General features: G+C 45.5%; 2 protein-coding genes across 6 annotated transcripts in view; one reads left to right on the top strand and one right to left on the bottom strand.

Moving 5' to 3' along the window:
- MYO1C (myosin IC) overlaps positions 1-2,602 on the top strand; it is a 52,594-nt gene extending 49,992 nt beyond the window's left edge. For all 4 annotated transcript variants that reach the window (XM_074557308.1, XM_074557310.1, XM_074557311.1 and 1 more), the window contains one exon: positions 191-2,602. In XM_074557308.1, the coding sequence (XP_074413409.1) occupies positions 191-217 (27 nt within the window). In that variant the 3' untranslated portion in view covers positions 218-2,602. The remainder of the gene's footprint in view (positions 1-190) is intronic.
- On the bottom strand, positions 1,875-21,138 carry YWHAE (tyrosine 3-monooxygenase/tryptophan 5-monooxygenase activation protein epsilon). 2 transcript variants are annotated; one of them, XM_074557320.1, is made up of 7 exons: positions 20,933-21,138; positions 11,749-11,948; positions 7,102-7,208; positions 6,585-6,791; positions 5,933-6,069; positions 4,063-4,109; positions 1,875-2,790 (listed from the first exon to the last, which is right to left on the bottom strand). In XM_074557320.1, exons 1-6 carry the CDS (start codon positions 20,994-20,996, stop codon positions 4,102-4,104), a joined length of 723 nt encoding a protein of 240 aa, XP_074413421.1. In that variant the 5' UTR covers positions 20,997-21,138; the 3' UTR covers positions 1,875-2,790; positions 4,063-4,101. The 2 variants fall into 2 exon arrangements, with proteins under 2 accessions (XP_074413421.1, XP_074413420.1); XM_074557319.1 differs by lacking the exon at positions 4,063-4,109 and having other exon boundaries at positions 20,933-21,137.
- Between the last annotated feature and the right edge of the window lie 14 nt (positions 21,139-21,152).

Raw genomic sequence — 21,152 nt, forward strand, 5'->3', positions numbered from 1 at the left:
ATGCACTGTCAGACCCCAGCTTATTCAAAAATAAATCCAGCACAAATCCAGACTGGCCTGACACTCCTTCCAGAACCAGAGGGCTGCCCATCCTCACAGCAGCCTCAGCATGTTCAGGAATTAAAATCAGCATGTTCAGTGTCTTTTGCAGGATTCTGAACACATTTCCAAACCTGTCCTCCTCCTGCAGGTGGCTCCTCGGCTGAATTCCCGATGATGAACAATTCCCTGCTCCAGGACCTTCCCTCCTCTCCACAGAATTGGCTGAACGTTGCTCCCAGCAATCCCCCCCTCCTCGCTTTGCTCTTTCTGTTACTACCAAAGACCTGCACTTTCAGAACAACCACAAAATTCATCCCTGCTCTCTCCTCTTACTCTCAAAGTCCCAGACAAAGGCCTTCTCCTCTCCTCCTTCCCTGCCTGAAGGTGGGTCCAGCACAGCATCCCTGCAACCACAGCTCAGCACCTTCAGCTGGGCTTGGAGAAGGAGTTTAAGCCCTGATGGAAATGACCAAAATTTGTGCTTGTCATCACCAAAAAAAGCACAATCAGAAAACAAGTAACTCTGCTGCTTTCTCAGCCAAATCACTGAAATGCCAAACTTTGTATTCAGAATGTTTTATGAAGAATTTTGCTCAGAGGTGTTTTAATGCTTTGTGTTACAAATATAGTGAAGCCATATTGTGTAAATGAGTAAAACCTGTAAATACTTTATAGCCAAGCACGAGATGCACTACGAGAGATGGAGTTGATGTGGAAATTTTATGTTTTAGATTTGGAATTTTTGTTGGTTTTAGTTTATGGTTATACAAGGCATAACCTTAAAAACCCATGATGTAACTTCACTGATCAGGAGCCAGAGACTTTTATCTTTTTTTGAAGTCAGCTGTCCCATTTCTTGCTCTCTATTTTTATACCATAGGAATTTTTCATATCCACACAAACACAATGTAATACAAACTGCAGAGGTTACACTGCTCTGGGCTGGCCATGGGATGAACATGAGCATCCCCCACTTCCCTTCTTTCCCTGTCTGGGAGTCCCCACTGCCCCTTCCCTCACAGCTCCGCAGGCTCAGAGCACCTTCAGGAAAAATGGCTTTTCCTCTTGCTCCAGAACTGGAACTCTGATTCCCACAGTATTTATAGCAGAGCCTCAGTGCTGCTGTCCCACGGCTCCAGGGACACAGGGGTGGGTGCTGGCTGCAGCACAGGCTCCTCCTCAGCACCTTCCTTCAGTGCAAACAGCTGAGGGTGCAGGGCTGCATGGGGAATTGCTGCACAGCCCCACAGCCCAGCCCCCCCTGCCTCAGACACCCTTCCCTCCGTGCTGCTGCAGCCACAGCCAGCCCCGAGTGCCTCCCAGCCCCTGCAGCCTCTCACAGCCTCAGCTCCCTCTCCTGCTCTGGTTCCTGATGCCCTTGTCCAGCCCTGCCAGCTGTGCTCAGTGTGTGCAGGGCACGCTGCAGATGTTGGTGTATAACCTCTGCCAGACTACGCTGAATAAATTTTTATGAAAAACCAACTCCCCTTGTCTTTGGTGCTGTTTCCTTACGTGGTTTGGGGGAGGCTGACCCCAGCTCTGTGTCCTTTCCAAGGAGCAGGTTATCCCAGCAGAGCAGATACCCTGAGTCCCTTCTCTCCCTCTATGGAACTGGAACAGCAGGTGGGAGGAATTCACCAACCATTTCCCAAGGGTTTATACAGGGCAAGACTGGATAAAAGGCTGCTCCCAGCAGCACAACTCACGCTCACACATCTTCCTTAGCTCCTGTCTGAAGAACAAGGCTGTTCCTGCTACTCTCTCCCCCTCCAACTGTTCCTAGCACAAGCAACAAAGGAAAGTTATTATCCTAAAAGAATTCATAGTGATGGTTGGCATTTTTAATTTAGGTTTGTTTTATTTAAGTTTAATGTTAATTCCATGCTGTGTTTCAGTAAGAACAATACAGATTCTGTATCTGTGGCTCCAGTCAGATATCCAGTAGTACAAATTAGCTTCAAGTTACACATACTGAACAAAAGAGGTTGAGCGAGCGAAGGGAGATGGGGAGAGGGGAGGGAGAAAAGAAAAAATATTGAACACGCATGCAGGCTTATCAATGCCACCTTCAATGCTAACCTGCTTGGAGGGAAAGTAAAGAACAGGCAAGAATGAGCAGCCACGGATTGTTGAACTGTTACCAGCACCATGATTTTCAGCAACGTTTCAGCAGTTTGGAAACTTTTTGTTTTTATACAGTAAAACCACTACAAGAAATGTCCCAAATGCAACCTCGCAACTTCAAGCTAAACACCCAATTAAGTTGAAACATTGGTATAAAATTCAGTTTAAACAGTTATAAAAAAAGAAAGATGCCACCACAATGAGCACTACCTGGCCAGGACCAATCTCTCCCTACACGGCCTTCAGGGTGTCACATCCAGGTCTGATGGCAATGTCACCACAGCTGGCAGAGACAATACAGTAATGCTGAAAGAGCCTTTATGCAGTCCTGTTAGTGTCTTAAAGAACCTAAAAGCTGGCACCAGTAAAATCCACAGAAATTCACTCTTGCCTTTAAGAACTTTTAAACTGTGTAAAAAAAATAAAAATAAAGAAACCCAACAGGGCAGGAACCTAAATTCTGAGACCCAATGTAAAAGTCAGATTTGGTGGTTCTCAGAGTGACACTGAGGGTTTTTGTGGGGAAGGGGGAGGGTGGTCAGAGATGGGTTCTCTTGTTGGCCTTTGTGTCTCACTGGTTTTCATCTTCCACATCCTGCAACGCTTCTTTATTCTGTTCTTCACCTGTGGAAGTGAGAAGAAGGAAGGAAAATGTCACCATTCCAACCTGAGAGCTGTAGAACAGCTTAACAAGCACCTAGAGATTAATATTTCCATGCAATACACGCTCACTCTCCCACTCCACACTGCCAGCTCCAGAGTGAAGCATTCCCATGGAAACAAAGCCTTGGAATCACCTGCACCCTCTCACACAACTGCAGCCAGGCCATTGGAACGTGTGGGGACAAACAAACCCAGCCCTGAAACCTGACACCACTCAGGTGAGCAAGGGCTGGAGAGCCCAGGCAGAAACCACGGCAGCAGCTGTGGAACAACAGCCCTGGATCTGCAAATCCCTCCCCAAACCCACTAAAGCCTCAACAGCAAAGCACTTCAGGGAATTTTATAGTTACCTTTGGTAACTCCTGCCCTCAGTGTATGAAAAACACCCTACTGTGAGTCCAACCTGACAGAAACCCTGGATTTAAGGTAATTAAATAAAACCATCCTGTGGAAATGAATGGCTGTGCCATGCAGTGGGGTGGGGCTGTCCATGAGACTCCTGCACTTTGGTTACTTCCAGCTGCCCCAGGGAGCTCCATGCAACACCTTCTGCAGGGCTTGACCAAAATCCTGCAGCACCTGGGCAAGCTCCAGGTACTCAGCTGGTGCCATCACACATGCACAAGTCACTTAATTGATAAGGGAGGCTGAAAAAACGCTAACAATTATCTGTAACCACATTAACATGAGACTCTCTTAAGGGCAATAAACAGAAATTAGTAATTAAAAACTTCATTTGCAATAAAACCCAATCAAATGAGACTGGTAACTTCCAGCAGATAACCAGAATGTTTGCTCAGAGCATGTCCAGATTCAGGATTAGCACCAGGTAAAATAGGAAATAGATTTTGGAAGAGGAACACAGGACATTCAACAACAATAAAGTTTACAGACAGAATTCTGTTTAAGAGAGGAAAGCAGAGGCTTTAACCCAGACTAGAAGATCTGAGCATGCTCTAACCAACACACTTGAGCAATGCTCCTCTACCAGGTCACTGTGAGTACTCCCCATGCCCAAATACTCCTCTATCCATCCAGGACTGCAGCTCAGCTCCCAACCACCTGAGTTACTCTGGATCCTGGGGAAGCACATCCCCCCTGGGCAGGGACAGGTGCCACAGGAGTGGCAGCAGGGACACAAGCATTTGTCAGCAGCAGGTGACAGAGGCAGGCACTGTTAGTGACAGGAAAACTGACACTGAAAACTCCAGTGAGCCACAACAAGAGACTTACAAAGTAGAGTTTTTAGGAAATGAACAGTTGGACTTTCCTTTAGGAATCTATACAGCAGGAAAGAAGGGGAGAACAGGAATCATATGGAGATGAAATTACAAGTGTGGAAATAAACTCAACACTCATCTGGGCTATGGGAAAGCTACAGGGACTGGGATGGGAGAGCAGCAGCTGGGTCAAGCCTGGCTTTACATCCCTACAGGGCTGAAATGGAAAAGGGAAAAGCTTAATGCCAGGGACAAGCCCTTTCCAAGCCTCTCCCATTCCCTGTGCTCACTGTGCCACCACTGATTTATTGTTCAAAGGCTCTGCTCATTTGGGAATATGGAGCTCTGGAAATGCACTCAGAGTATTAGCAAAGTATGAGGAAACTCAACTTTGCACCTGTGTCTGAACATTCTACATTATCACTTCTCTGGATCTGAAGAATTCCACCAAGATTTTAAGCAGTCCTACAGTATCTTCAACTCTGTCATCATTATCTTTCTGGCATCAGTAACCAGGACAACCTGAACTGCTTCAGGAATAACAAAAATATCTATTTCCATGCTGTGGAGCAAGAAATTTAGACTTCTATTTCTTTTTTCAAAATCTAAATAATCCTGTGGAACTTCTACAATATCCATGAGAGACATCAGCTCTGAGCAGATCAGGAACTTTTGGAAGGCAATGTTTGGAAGAGATTGGTACTGTCCCACACTGATCCAACCTTGTTACTGCACTAAAATGGCTTCCACAGACTACCAGGGTATTTGGCTCCAATAAAAAAAAGTAAAGGTTGTATCTAAATGGAGGGAATTTGAAATACATTTCTCCTCTCTAATGCCTATTCATGGCAAGGAAGGCATTCAACACCTGAAATGTTTTAGAGAAAAGTCTACAGATGCATCCAGGGTCCATCCTGCACCAGAGATCATCCTTGAAAAGGGAGGTGCAAGAGCCTTAAACACTGGGATGTGGAGTAAACCAGGAGCCAAGAGCCCACACATTTACAGCATTCCCAGCCTCAGCAGCCCAAAGAGCAGTGAGAAGCTATGGAGTAACAACACTTCACAACAAACCCATCATCCTACACAAGAACAGGAAATTGGGAAGTTAAAAGATTCTGCATTTGCTTTCAAATGGACACAGCACCAGTGAAATACACCCAAGAATGCTGTGTGGCTACAAGGAACAGCTTGCCAATAATTTAAGACATTCACATATTTATGTGAAGTTCAGCAGTGCTGTTTCTAAGCTCTGGGCATTTGTAGGTACCCAAAATAATCTTAGCAGGACTTATATCTTCCCCTCGAAGTTACAAGTAAAGAAGTCAGCTCTTCTCATTTGTCTCTCCAAGAGAAACCCTAAAATGAGTAGATTTGTACTAAGCATTGAATGTGAAAAGTTTAGGTGTTGGGAAAGTCCATTCAGTGTGCCAAAACCACTTCATAAATGTGTGCCATCCTTTGCTAGTGAACAGAAGCATCCATGTCCCACCCTCTGGTGCTGCCAGGGACACATTTGGCACTTGCTGTGGCAGTGAGAACATGGAGAGACCTGGAATGAAGGGGAACTAAGGATCTGCAGTGCTCCCTCCTGCACTGGAGGGTCACATCTGCTTGGAATGACAGCCAGAGATGAGCATGAAAGAAAGAAAAGATGAAATAAATGGAGTCACTGCTTTTACAGTCATGTGGGGAGGGACAAACAAAGTGTTGCTCCTTCCTTCAAGTGAGAGCTCAGAAGACCCCAGAGTCACCCCTGTCACCTGGTCAGTGCTAAGGCAGGACAGGAGGGTCATTATTAGGAGAGACAGAAGTGACCCAAAGGCTCTCCATTTCCACACTCTGCTCCTGGCTCAGGAGCTTCCCCAGCAGCACTCACTCACCATCACCCTGCATGTCTGAAGTCCATAGTGTCAGGTTATCACGTAACAACTGCATGATAAGTGTAGAGTCCTTATAGCTTTCTTCACTCAGTGTATCCAGTTCTGCAATAGCATCATCGAAAGCTGCTTTTGCCAACCTGCAGTGACACAACAAAGATGTAACAAATACTGCTGAACACAAACAATCCAGAAGCACAACTTAACATCAGCCACTTTATGTGATCTAAGAAACTTTTTACTCAATATTTGTTTTGTTAAGCATTTCTACATCTTGATTAAGTGCTGCTAAAACCTTAGAGGAATGGTATTTGCTTCAATAACTGCCACTCTGCACATGCTCACAGGCCACAGAAATCAGTGCCACCACCCCCTCCAGCCTGTGCAAGAGAGGTTAAATCACCTCACACCTTGGGCAGTCTGAGGGCATGCACAGAGTTAACCTGGCAAGCTCTGAGCTGCCATCAGCTGATCAATTCAAGGTTATCACTGTGCTGCCTCTCATTACTCCCACACAAACAGGTGGCAGCTTGGACTCCAAAAAACAGTAAAAATCTTCCCAGTGAACTGACACCAATCACAGCAAACATCAGCAGGAAAAGCAGTTAGTCCTGCCTTGGCTGGTACTCACACAGCATTGCCATATCCCACCTACCTGCAGGCACGATCAGGAGAATTAAGAATTTCATAGTAGAATACAGAGAAGTTGAGCGCAAGTCCTAAGCGGATGGGATGTGTTGGTGGGAGTTCTGTCATTGCAATGTCACTAGCAGCTTTGTAAGCCACCAAGCTGTTCTCTGCAGCCTCCTTCCTGTCATTTCCTGTGGCAAACTCAGCCAGATACCTATGGTAGTCCCCCTTCCTGAGAACAGAAGCAGTGGGAAGTCAGTAATCCTTGTTTGCCCACCAGCCATTAAATTAACAGCTGAAATTAAAGTGTTTTTAGATATTTACACACTGCACCAGGAGCTGAGGGAATTTTAAACCATCACTACAAGACACACCTTTTCTTCTCTTTATAAATGTTCAGCTGATGCAAAATAAAAAAATCCAAGCAGAGATGTGATTTCTACATCAGCAATTCAATAAAAACTGTTGTTCTTACATCTAAGAGCTGCAATACACAACAGTGTATTTGAAGATTTCTGTCTCTATTTCAGGCCTGTACTTACATTTTGTAATAGAAAACCTTGGACTCGCCAGTGTTAGCTGCTGGAATGAGGTGTTTGTCCAGTACATCCAGAATGTCACAACAGATTAACTTCAGTTCAGTCTCAACCTATAAAGAAAAGTAAAAATATAACAAAAAATTAGAAGAGGGGGCAGGGTGAGCACTTAAGCCTAAAAGCTTTCAAAAGTACCCAAATATCAAACAGGTAATATCATGAAATTCCAAAGAGGGTTAAGACAGAAGCAAAATAAATAAAATGCAGCTGCTCCACAGGTGCATTAAGCAAAACAGTTCTGCACATTCAGCTGGAACACACAAGAGGCAGGGACTGATGGATGATGAAATGGGGAACTGAACAGTGGAACTGGAAACTCCTTGGAAGACATCTTGCTAGACCATTGCATTGTTTGTCTCAGGATGTAATTCCTCACTGCAAGGCTTGCACAACTCAATTCCTTCCATTTTTGATCCCAGAAGGCTGCCCTGAAAGTGGTAACAGCAAAGGGGACAATTTGAAGGTAATTAACCTGAATCAGCCCAACTCCATTATACCCCAGAGTGAAATGGCACCCTCACAACAGGTCCTACTGAGTCCTTGGAGGCAAAGCTCTAAAATTAGAGCCTTAAGACAAAAATCATGGAGTATCAGAACAGAATCAAGATGTGCACACAAACAAAGGTCAGGTACAAGATGAAAACAAGCTCCAGAAGCAGGTGAAAAACACAAAGCGCAGCGACTCAGTGAAAAAGCAGAAATCATCAACACTGACAGTGAAATCTGTGGCCAAAAATACAGCACATAAAGCCTGATTTAAAAACAGATACTGGATTTGAATAATCTGAACTGAAAACATTCACATGAACCTTCATTGTTTCCAGTTCCAAACATAAAGCAAGGCCTATGAGGTCAGGGTTCAGCACAGTTTCACACCTGCAGGCAAAGGAACTGAGCACACCCAGGGCAGCTGAACCCCCCCTGTGCCACCAGCACTGCCCAGACCAGGGGGGCTCTGAGCCCCCAGCCCAGCCCAGCAGCAGTGCTTGGTTTCATGCACAGCCTCCCATCCATTGCTGCTTTCTCATCATTTCACAGCAACTTTCACAGCTACACTGAAGGGAAGAACTCTGCCTCAAGCTGATTTCATATAAAGGAGAGATTTCAAGCAAATGCATTAAAGAAACTGCCAGGAACTGCAAGTATTGGATCACAGAGCAGCCCCACTCAGTCCATCACCCCTTCCTATCCTCCCACCCAAGCATTTGCTTTCCTTCTTCCTTTAAGCATTTTCCTGGCCTTGTAATCCTTTTATCACCACACAGCTCCCAAACTATCTGGGTTTGTAACCACAGCAGTTATACCCAAAAGTGTTCAAATTACAGCTCCAAAAGAAATAATAAACTGGCACATACACACACACTGACTTGTACAAAGTAACAGATTTACAAAAGTTCCTTTAGGTAAATTAACTGTCAGCAAATTTCATGGACAAATGTCAGAATGCCCTGACATTCACAGGAAGAATAAGATGCTGTACTTAATGTGACAAATGCTTAAGAAAGGTGCTGAAATATGGTCACTTGAGAAGAATCTACTTCATACATTCTTGGGCTACAAAAGCTATAAAACCTTTGGCCAGCAGTCAGTTCCTGCAAACTTCTTTCCTCTTGATCCTCTTTTTCAATGACTTCTTTTGCAGAGAGATCTTCAGCAAAACTGCAAAGAATTAAATCAGTTTCTAATCCTCTTTAGTTAAATAACCACACATGTACAAACTCTATTTCATCTCAGACAGACCTTTTCCAGCTTTGCTTAAAGGATCAGTCACACTTATCAGAGATCAGCTGCTGTCCAGGGCAATGGAAATGTCCTGAGCAAGCTTAGTTTAAAAAGATTTAATAGAAATCAAGGTGATTAAAACAAATAAACAAAAAACCCCACAACAAAACTACAAGCTCTTGTACAAAAAGGATCAGTTCCAGACAGAGCAGCTCAGTGAGCACTCTCTAAGAAGGGGGGATGGAGCAGAGCCTGGCAGCTGCCCCAAACACAGCCCAGGCTGGGTGTCAGAGCACTGGGAACACAAATTCCATGTGCCACATCCCAGAGCAGGAAGGGGCAGGTCAATCTCTGTGTTATGGGGTGAGGATGGATCTGGTTAAACAGCAAGGGAGGAACTGCCCTGTGTGCAGCCACACCCCACTGCAGGATGAAGAGCACAAACCTCAGTGGGCTCTCATCAGAGATGCAGCCAGATGAGAAATTCAGGGATTTTGTGGATCCAAATGGCCACAGGAGCCAGGAGAGCAGCCTGTGTACAAAGGAAGCACATAAATGGCATTTTCCCTCATGGCTGTGGATGTGTTTGGCTCCATTCAGCTGGAGTGGCCTGGGGAGAGGCACAGTCTGGTGTCCTCCATCTCTCACTACTGCACACCTGAGCCCAGCCCTGCCCTCCCAGCACCTCCATCCCTGCAGTTCTGCCCCAGCCCACACTGGCCACCACCTCAAAAACCTCCACGTGAGCCATGAGCTGAATTACAGCAAATCCTGACACACACCCAACCCAGCAAAGAATTACTGTCACAAAAGTCACTACAGAAACTCTCAATTCCTACTGCAGCAGCACTCACAGCTGCTTCTGGTGGATGAGAAATGTGTCTTTTACAGATTCTGGTTCTTTCCAACTCCTCACTGCTTTAAACTTGGCCTTGTTGGCCCCCAAACATGGTTTGGGGGTTGGGGGGTAATGTTTGGTTGGTTGGGATGTCTTTCCCTTCTTCAGAGCCTTTCAAGTCTGAAAAAGGCTTTCCCAGCAATGAACTTACTCTGGAAAATGCTACAAAAGGCAGAATTTATTGACAAGGGAATCACAGTGAGCAGAATTCTGCTGCAGCTGTTTCTCCAGGGAAGCACTGAGCACATCAGGGCAGGAGTGCTGAGCAGTGACAGTGAGCAGCAGCTTCCAAACCTGGGCCATGTTCCTGCTCCCAGGCCACCCTGCCAAACCCTCACACACTCAGAGCAGATGCCAACCCTTATTAAGTGTCCCAGCAGCCACTAAGAGGATCTGGCTTTCAGATAATGCTCAGGAACCTCTTGTAGGAGTCCCTGTGGAGCTGGGCAGACACAGCCACCCCTTCCCCAGTGTGGAACCAGTGAGAGTCCAGGGCACTGCTCCTCCTGTGCAGCTCTGACAGGCCCTCCCTCTGAGGATTTCACAGCTCAGTCAGCTGGCATGACACTGACTTCAGGTGGCCTCTCCATCCTTCAGACACCTCAAGCACCACAAACTTGTACTTCTTGCACCCCAGTCCATCCAGAATGTCAGACATCCTTTACAAAAAGAGATTCCAGAGTCCTTTCAAAAGCAGGAGAAAAGTCTTTTCATCACCAAAGGATCTTTGGCAGAAGATGATAACCACCCACAAAACCCTGTGCAAAAGAATCTGGAAACACACAATGTAAAACAAATTTAATCACTGGATAGCTGTTGTCTTGTTTTCTATGTTCTTTTAGGAAACACCCATCAAGAAAAGGTTATTTGGGACTGTATGTAACTGGCAGAGTCTCATCCCATCAGCATGCCAGCATAAAATTAGAAACTCCCAACTTTAACAATTCCATGGAGCAACAGAAACGCTGTGAGTCAACAGCAAGGAGACAGAGCCATTCCTGGGAGAAGATTCCCAAGCCAAGATCATTTCCATTGCTGGTATATGAATCAGTGCCAGGTGATAGAACAGACTCCAGTGTTTCTCTGAAGTGAAGATGTGAACCATGTGGAGGCACTTGTCCTCAAATAATGGAGATGAAGTCTCTGCAGAAGTGTGTGGGATTTAAATAGTATGGGAGGCTGCCTGCTCTGTGCTGAACCATCATTTAGGGCAGGGGGAACAAACTCACTGAGAGCTGGAGCTCTCATTAGCCCTTACCAATGCAAGTCAGAGCTTGCTGCAAGTTCTCCATTTTAGGTAAAGCTGCACACACTGACTCAGTCACCATGAAGTTATGTGGATCAATTTTTCCCTCTCTTCAGAGAGAGAAAACAGCAAGGCCCTGGAGGCTGCTACACACAAAAGTTTCACAGCTGGGATGACCAGGACATCCCCAGGAACAGGAGTGACAGAAGGAGCCAAGAAGAGCCTGAAGAACCCACCCATGGACATTTCAAGTGTTAATGTTTTGAACTCTCTAGGACAGAGAATCACAGAAAGTGTCATTGTGTGATCCAAAGCAACTTTTATAGGAAGTGGAAGTTTAACAGCCAAACACCTCCTCTGACAGGGTTAATTAAAAAATTAAGTTGCCTGGGGTCAGTGAGGCTGGAGGGGAAGGAATGAGGCCTCCTGAGCAGGTGGAGCCTCCCAGCTGAGCAGGCAGGGAAGCACCAGCGCAGTTCAGACGCTTGGCAGAGCTGCTGATGCACTGAGGGAACAGCCCTGAGCCCTCCTGAGTGTTTACCCAGCAGCACCACTGCTCTCCCCTGCACCAGGAGATTGATTCTCCAGATAAGGAACAGCTCCAGCCTCCCAAGGCTGCCCCCCTCCTCCAGGTCAGCACAGCACAGGCAGCCTGGAACAGCAGGGCTGTTTATGGCAAGGGACCAGAACCAAATGACATTCTGCTCCAAGACCAACTCCCTCTTACCATTTGCCGATATTCCCGAATCATTTTTAATTTGTCTTCTCCACCTTTGTTTTCTTCTTTCTGTTCAATGCTGCTGATTATTCTCCAGGAAGCTCTCCTGGCTCCAATCACATTTTTATATGCAACAGAAAGCAGGTTTCTTTCTTCCACTGTCAACTCCACATCCATGCCAGCCACCTTCTTCATTGATTCAACCATTTCTAGGAGGAAAAGGTCAGGCAATTATTCTCACACCAGAAGCATCTTTCAAATCATTCAATACAAGCTGTACATTAATGAGAACATGGGAAATTAATTAGATTCCCTCCTTTAATCCAGCTACTCCTCACTTTTACCCTGGAGTGTTCCAAACAAATCAATCAGCACATACACAAAGGAAGTATCTGATATTCATCTGGTATTTTACAAGGGTTTCAAAAATTAATAACAGTTATCAGCACAATCCTACAGGAGTGTTTGTTCTCCAGAGTGCTCTGGAAAAAGCAGAGAACAGTGAGAAAAGGTGAGCAAATGTGATCTGGCTCTTGGCACAATCAGGAGAAATCTGAGGAATCAGAGGATGCTCCACTGATTTTTCAACTGGAATACAGTGTAACGTGGTAATTAACAGAAATATAAAATCCAGATTTGAATATAAGCAGAGATGTATGAGTACTGTTCCTAGGAAAATGAACATCCAAAAGAAAAATCTGGTGCTTGGAGTGGTAACAAAGAAGTCATCCTGAGTGTCCCCACAGCAACCCTATGTACCCAAGCCAAGCAGCCATTCACACTGAAAAGTAACACACAAAACATGAATTAATATATATTTGTATTTTAAGCCTGTTGAAAAGTATTTCTAAACCTGAGGTTACAACAATCAATACCAAAACCAAAGCCAGCTTTCCTACACTCCAATGGAAGCAAAGATTGAACCACTTAAAGAAAGTTGTAACCCTTTCATTACCTGACCACACTGGGATTGTTCAAGACACATGAGAAGAACAGTATTAAATACACAAATGAAGCTTAACTTTCATTTTTGGCCCTCAGATGTCAAAATCTCAACCTGAACAGGCACAAGTTACTGCAGAATGGAGACTGCAGGCTCCCTGGCAGATCAGTGTTATCAGTCTCCAACAGGTCTCCATATGTGGAGGACAACACTTCATGGTGGCTCTATTTTTATCAGCAGATTTTGCTTCTCTCCAAATCACAGAAAGTAACAAAAAAAAAAAATCCACCAAGGATTTGATAAAATTTTTTGAAAACATCACCCTGCAATTGCAAAATGGTGAGAAGAATCTGAGAGCTGCCCTAGAACACTCCATGTTCACACAATTAATATTAACATAAACATAAGAAATTGATGCCAGTTAAGCTACAGGCAATATAATATAGCTACAATTTGCTACTTAAATAAAGCAAGCACTGTGATTTCCTCTCTGAAGGATGACCCCACCACCCCATTCATACAAAGAATCTACTTAAAAGCTGTGAATTTTTAAAATTATGCAAATTAAGCCATCTCATATTTTGAAGTTTATTAAACAACAGAGCTATGCTCAAGATTAAGATGTCTGACAGTTCTTGGGGATAAAAATGACAATCAGGAATTGAGACTTGCAGGCTTCATGACCTGGGTATCTTGGAGGTCTTGTTTTTAAAGCTAATATTTACTGCTTTCAGAAAGCAGCCCAGAGGTTACAGAAGATGCTGCCTTTTCTTTAAAGGGTTTCTAATATTGTGCTTTATCCATTGGGATTAAATGCACAGTTCTTCAGTCATACTCCTGGATGTACACAATGCTTTTATAGAAAATCTGCCTCTTAATGAAGACAACACAAATCCATTCACACTTATCCCATGTAACAATGATCTGCATGGAATAATGAGTGCAGAAATGTGGAGGTTGAGGAACACGGACAGCAACAGCTTCCAAGATCTTCTGCTCTGTGTCAGAAAACTGCAACAACTGGGCCAAAAAGGGCACATTTTATCAACTGTTCTACAGGTTTCCTTCACAACCTCTTCCTTAGAAGCACATTTGTGTAGTGTGAAAATGTGAAATAAAAAACTATAGACAAGACTTGCTGTTCCCTGTAAATGAGGAGCTGTTCTCAGTGTACATTCAAACACATCATTACCAATTTAATCAATTGCTTGGGTCCTACAGGATTTTATTTATTACCAGACTGAAGATCTACAAGCTCTTGAACCAGAGGTTAAACCCAACTCAGCTGAGCAATGGCTGGTGCAGAGCCAAAGCCAAAGCCCTGCCCTACAAGGAGCTCCTGGGTCAGTGTTGCAGACTGTGGCAAAGGAGGTCATTCCCCCTCCTGCAGAGCCACAGGAAGGAGGGAGCCAAAGGAAAGCAGGCTCACAACTGCTCCTCAGCAGCAAACAGCCCTTATCAGCCCAGCAGTTTTATGACTGAGTTGTTAGTAAGTTAAACAGCCCCTGGGAACAGGATGCTGGGGGATGGGGAGCACCTCAGGTTCCTCCATTTGTTGTGAAGCTGCAGCACCCTCACCCTGGGTACAACCTCCCAACACCCACAACAGGAACTGAAAGAGCTCCCCCACAAAATCTTAATTTTGTCACTAGGTAACCACACAGCCACAGATCAGAATCCCACCCATAAACAACTGTCCCACCCAAAGAGAGAACATTTATCAGTCTTTTTCAGGCTACCCACAGAAGGTTTCTAGTTTAGTAGAGCCCAATTTTACTTAAAAATACAAAAATCTGGGCTGATATTTCAACAAACAAAATATTATGCACATACCTGGGTCTTCTATGGTAAAGCCATAATCTAGCCCTGAAAATTTAAGCCTGATGAAAAATCTTAAGAATACAGGCAGTCCAAAAGCAAGGGGAAAACCTATCTGTATCTCCTCCAAGAGAAAGCAAAAATAAAATCACCCACACTGGCAACAGAGGAAATTATTTTTTATTTTAAGTGCAGTTTTACCTATCTAGAAGTTTCCACAAGGAGGTGGAAAGCTCAGTCAGAGACCATTCAAGACAAAATACAAGTCTGAGATTACATTTCATTAACAAGGATTATTGCAGGAATGACAACTCATTGCATACAAAATCCAGAGAAGCTTCCACTGCATTATGGAAAAAGCAGTGTTATGCAGATTCAGAGACACAGACTTTATTTAAGTGGTTAAGTTCCAGCCTCTCAGGTGATTGTGGCTGTCACTTATTGTGCTACTGTCAGCTCATGCCACCATCAGAGCAGGAAATCCCAAAAATGTAAATTGTGGAAGGAGAGGGGAACATTCTGGAGGATGACATGCTTGTCCTAGATTTAGATCCTTCCCCAAGCACCTGCTGCTGGTTAGGAAACACCGCAACACACACACACTGCCTGATCAGGTCTGTGTATTTTTATGGAAAAGCTGACTCCAAACAACTGCCCAAGATACTACAAAACTGTCATGATGATGACCAGGCCATTTTTTAGGTTCCTATATTCTACTGCTGTGATTAAAATGCTGGCTCCCCACTGCAAACCCTGCTGAGTCACCTCCAGCCACCAGGAGGGACACACAGACAGAGCCTGGAAAGCACCAAGGGCTGGCACAGAGGTGGCACCTACAAAGGGTTTGTGAACAGCAAGGTGCAGGGATTGGGGTGTAAAGTCAAAGACAAACAATAAGCCTTACTCAAAGCTAAAAAGTCATGGGAAGTTTAATCTTTTCTACTGTTCTGATCTAAGGGCAATAAAGCAAACCAGGATCCTCGAGCTTCTAAGCTGCTGCCCAGTACCTACTCCAGCATTTCAGGAGCAAAAAGCTGCAAATGAGCATCCTGTGAGCTGTGAGGAGCTGGAGGACACAGCAGAAAAATGTTCCCTTGTGTCTACCAGAGATGATCACAGACTATAAACAGTATTCAAAGACTCAGTACAAGTGTTAGCCTTGTACTTGTTCATTCTTGCAATGAACAAAAGATGATCAGGAACAATTCACAGCAACTCGAAGTGTCTGACCCTAAACTGTTGTGTGTAACCTCCAGTCAGGGCTTTAATAGCTGCAAACACAAAGTGGTTTACACTGCTCACTTGAGAAGGGCTCCAGCACACACTCAAGGGATCTGCAACACCATGAACCCAATACTCACTAGGGGTCAAGTCAATGGGAATTACACTTAAAAACCCTGGAATAAGTGAGTATATGCATAATCATCATCCTGTATAGCATGGCCTTCCATTCTGCCTCACAAATCTACTGGAATGCCTTGAACAAGTGAAGCACGTGGACAAGGAGACATAACTGGAATAGTCTACCTGGATTTCCCAAAGGCATTGGACAAGGTCCCTCACCCAAGGTTCTTTAAGGAACTCAACTGCCATGGGATAGGAAGGAAAGTCCTCACATGGATAAACACTTGGCTGAAAGACAGGAAACAGGGCATGAATATGAGCCTCAAGTGTTGAGAACAGAGAAAGCCCACCAGTGGAACCACAAGGGATCTGGGCTGGAAGCAGGCTGGCACTTCTGAGGGAGCCACAGGAGCAAACAAGAAGTTCTAATTTAGTAGCAGCAAACTCCTAGGAACAAAGATGAGAAGAACTGAAGAAATAGGGGCCAGTGTGTTTCCTTCAGTAAGAGATGAATGTACTGTGCACATTAATGCCACAGACTGCATTTCCCACAGCTAAAACCTCCACCTGGCATCAGTGGGCACCACCCTGCTCACTACACTGATGCTCCAAATTCAACCAAGTGCAAGTTCAGCTCCTCTTGCCATCCATGAACTCCTCTACCACACCATGGCACTGCCTGCATGAGGTTTTTCTGTTCTCTTAGGGAATCCTGGGTTTGGCATCCAGACAGGGCTGAACCCATCCCAATCGATTCCCTCCTGCCAGCTCAACACCCCTCTGACCTCTCAACTGCCTCATTCAGCTCACCAGCTCAGACAACTGCTCACAGGGGAAAAAAAATTAATCCCGCCTTTTATTTAGAGAACTGAACTGGTTCTAAGGGACAGACCAGAATTCAAGCACAAATGAGATGCATTCCTTATCACAATATGCAAGTTTTACAAAAATGAGCATAAAAGAACCTAACAGGTGGCTTCTAGAAGGAAAAAAAAAAACCCAAATAATATCCAACCTGCACAGTGGCTTGATGATGATTTGTGGACAAAGCAGAGGGTTATATTGCTATTCCTTGTGTAGGGTTTGGAACAGCTGGTGCAGTGAAAACCCTTCCAAACCTGGCAGCATGACTCTGCAATAAACAGCCCTGTACCTTTACACACATGGAGAACACAGGTTAGGGCCAAGTTATCCTAGCAACAGTGGGATTTTCTGCATGATCAATTGTATGGTCTACCACAGGTCCTTCTTGCAACAAGAACATTTTTATATCATTCCTCTAATCTCTTCAAGCTGTGGACATTTACTTTTCCAAATCAAGAGGATTTCCCCACTATTTCTAACAAACATTTCAGTTTGAAAGCAAACATCTTAAGCCTGGGCCTGATCATAAATCTCTCCCTTGACTGAGATCTGCTCTGAGCAATCCTCTAATAGTGGAAACCAGTTCAGCTTCTGGGCTGCTTGCAGAGGACCTCACCATGCAACTGCAGAATTCTGTCTCCTTTGTCTGCTCCTGGTACCTCAGGAAATTCAAGAAGGCCATTCCAGACAAAGGCCCTCTCTCACACACTGCTCATAATCACAAGTCAATTTATATCCCAGTGTGTACAACTCCCACTTAAAGAATTGTACAGTCTTACTCCTTTAGCATTGTCTTGCTCATATTTTAACTCTTGGATTCCTAAAATTCTTAGGGATATGCTGAGATTTTTCTGCCTTTTACCTCAGAGACAGCAGTCACACCCACACCACTACAGCAGTAAGAGCTTTAACAGGGGAAGTGGTAACCATTCATGGGGAGAGGAACCCAAAAAACTGAAGTGTGCTTGACATCTGCTTGAATGAGACCAATCCTCTGCAAACCAAAATTAATATGCAACTTGAATTCTAATTTGTGACTTATTGATTCCTCATTAGGCTCTAAGCTGAAGACCTGTTACTAGGAGACAGCTCTTCCTAAAAAGGGTTCAAATCTTGAACTGAACCCACTGCTGCACACGTTCCTGCCTGTGATAAAGACATTTCTAAAGACAAAGGAGCTGCTGTTAGCCTGCTGTGCAGGGAGGCAGGAAACCTGTCATGGTGGGCTGGGCTTTCCTTACCTGTACCTCGACCCATTCTCTGGTTCTGAGGGGGAAACTCCCGTTTCACCTCACCCAAGTGATGCAGTTCAAGACTTGGAAGTATCTACTCAGACTGCCTTGAGCCACAGCACATTTCTCACATCAAACAAAGATGTTCCCAGCCTCCACAAAGAGGAATTGGTTTCAATATTCAGCAGCAGTCTACAGGAATCCTCTACATCCTCTTGATATAGAGTTCCACAATATCACTCCAATTGTTTTCCAAAAAAGGAGTGAATTTAGTTATCCATTATTCTACCAATAAGGAACAGCAATGAGTGAGATTTCTCCCCAAGCTTCCTGTACTGCCACTAAGCTTCCTGGCATTTTGTGATTTGCCATAACATGCCTAAGCAGATCTGTGAAGATAGTCAGACACCCAAATCTCTTAATATATCTCTGGAGATCAGGGTTTAAGTGCTACTTACACTGCAGAAGTACCTAGAAAGTTGTCCTCTTAATCTGGGCCACCATCCTGAGGACAGCACAGACACAGGACTAGATTCCCAACCGCTCACAAATGCAGCTCCCAAGACTTCAGACACTCCCTAAGTGGGTCAGGTAAGTAACACCAAAGAAGCCACAGTTGGATGCCCACCATAAGTGCTGCTATAAATGCCAGGAGCCATACATAAATAGCAACCCACCATTCTTCCAGTCTCCAGGAGAAAGATGGGACAGAATTTACACTTATTCTAATGTTAAACACAAAAAGATTTGTCAAACTCATATTTGAATTACCCAAGGGATTTGTATTCCAATGTATCTGTAGCCAGTACTTACCATCACCCCATTTTATATGTGCCCATTAATAACTGTGGTCCTTAATTGTGCACCTCAAAGATCAAACTGAGGAGCAAAATTAGGATTGGCTGACTCTTTCCTCACATTGCTTCTGAAATCACTTTGTTCACAGAATTATCCAGCAGTCTCAGCTATGATCTTGGCAGAACTGCATTATTTCACATTAACAAGAACAAATTATGCCAATCATTTTTAATTGTTTCAGCTGAACAGGAACAGAGAATTAAATGATAAAACAGTATCTACAGTACATTTTCTTCCAGGCCATGGACATGAAGGAAGTGAAGATGCATTTAGAGCAGCTGGCAGAATCAGAGGGTGCATCTTAAATTATGGTGACCCAACCTGATTCCTAAAACCCAGAGCACTGATTTAAACAAGACAACCTTAAGCTCAGTGCTCCAAAACTGTAACAAGTCTCAGGCCCATTCAGAAGCAATACAGCACAACAGGTCTGCTACATTCTGCTCTGGGCAGCTTGTTTAGCAAACATTCATGGTGCTGGGAGAACCAAAAGTCCACCCAGGGAAATGCTGCACCGAGGCAATAATCCTTCCCAATCCATTTTTATCAGTGGACAGGAAGTTTGCATTGCAGATCTGTGCCATGGGGTAGAGTCCTGTTACCTTCTAACAAAGTGATTTACTGCTGACTTCAGAAAAGCCCACAAAGACAGTCATGCCTCCAGAGCTCCCAAGGATGATGATTCCTCCAGGATGTTGGGTTTCCACTCAAGCCAAAGCCAACACCTTCACTGGCACTGACTCATCCCTGCCAGGTGGAGAACCCTTCCCTCCTCAACACACATTCTGTGTTTCTCTTCCCAAGGTAATTATGGCACCCCAATACCTGGTTTTGGGGGGCATTTCCTTTCTCTAGGTCCTTCAGTTATTGCAGAGACTGACTGACTGCTTTCCTTTAGTGATACTATGAATTATAACCTATTTTCCTATCAGAACTCTAAATGAATGGAGATTTATTTAGGCCTTCTTTTTGTTTTAGTTTCTCCTTTTTTCTCCAAAAACGTGTATCTTCCAGATTTTCTACTATGATGCCATCAGATGTTTTTTTGCCATCAGATGTTTTTTATGTGTCATTTGGTGAGAACTTGGTCATGTCGTCTATAAAAATTTAGGAACAGAAAATATTTGGAGTGTCTTCTTACCTCTCTAAATGAGGTGTTACTGCATTCACACATTTCACTTACATATATTTATTTCACTTCAAATGAGTAATCACAGCTCTCAGGGCAAAGTAACAGTCTTAGAAGAGTCGAGAAAATTAAAGGCCCTTTCTATTATATGCAGGGGAACCATGTTTAAAAGGAACAGTTGCAAGACAGACATTTTTGGGGCAAGAGACACCACCCAGGGTTGCCAGTTCCTCCCCTCTACCCCTTTTCCCCCAGATATTAAATCATCACGGATATTAAATGATCAGAGATAACACAAAAACTTAAAGGGGAAAAAGGATGAAAAGAAAACGCTGGGAAAGTGAAACTACCTGTAATAATTCCTACCACATAATGAAAGCATATGCGTTTTCTTTAGGTAGTGAATCATGTACTCGCTCCCTGCAGGGTGAGAACTCGCTCTCTCTGCCTTTGCCAGGGGCAGCAGCATCTCCAGCCGGGGGTAGAGGCAGAGAAAGAAGCGCAGCCCCGTCCCCAGGGACCCCCGCGAGCACGGCCGGTGAGGGGCCGAGGGCCGGGCCCCCCCTCCGAGCGCTCGGCATGGGCGTTGTCTGCGGCGAGCCGCCCTCGCTCCGCTCCGCCCGGCCGGGGCAGCGCGGGCCGGGGCCGGCCGGACCTCGCGGCGCCGTGAGGGGGAGCGGGGTCTCTTTGTGGGGCCCCTCGAGGCGGGGGCGGCTCCCCTGCCCCCCCCTCCAGGACTCGCCCTTCGCGGCCGCCATTTTATTCCCGGCTCCTGCCGCCACCGCCCCCCGCCCCGGGCCCCGCCCCGGCCCGAGACACCCCCTCGCCCGGGCCCCCCATCCCCGCTTCCAGCGGCCCCTCAGGGCGCTCCCCGTCGCCATTTTGTGTGCGCCCCCTCCTCCGCCCCTGCCCCCCCTCCCCCGCCCAGCCGCCATTTTGTGGCCGCTCCCTCCCTCCCTCCCTCTCCCCTCGGCCGTGCACGGCCTCCCGAGCCCGCGCGCTCACCATCGTAGCGCTCAGCCTGCTCAGCCAACTTGGCCTGATAGACGAGGTCCTCCCGATCGTCCATGTCCTACGGGCGGGGCGGCGGCGGGGACTGCGCGGGGCGGATGGCAGCCGATGGGTCCGGAGGGCTCTGCAGCTACCAGCTCGCTGCTCTCCGGGCAAATATGGCGGCAGCGCCTCCTCCCGCTGCATCCGGGCACTCCCGCGGGCGCGCGCATGC

Source organism: Zonotrichia albicollis, chromosome 22 (genome assembly GCF_047830755.1).
Source record: "Zonotrichia albicollis isolate bZonAlb1 chromosome 22, bZonAlb1.hap1, whole genome shotgun sequence".
NCBI lineage: Eukaryota > Metazoa > Chordata > Aves > Passeriformes > Passerellidae > Zonotrichia > Zonotrichia albicollis.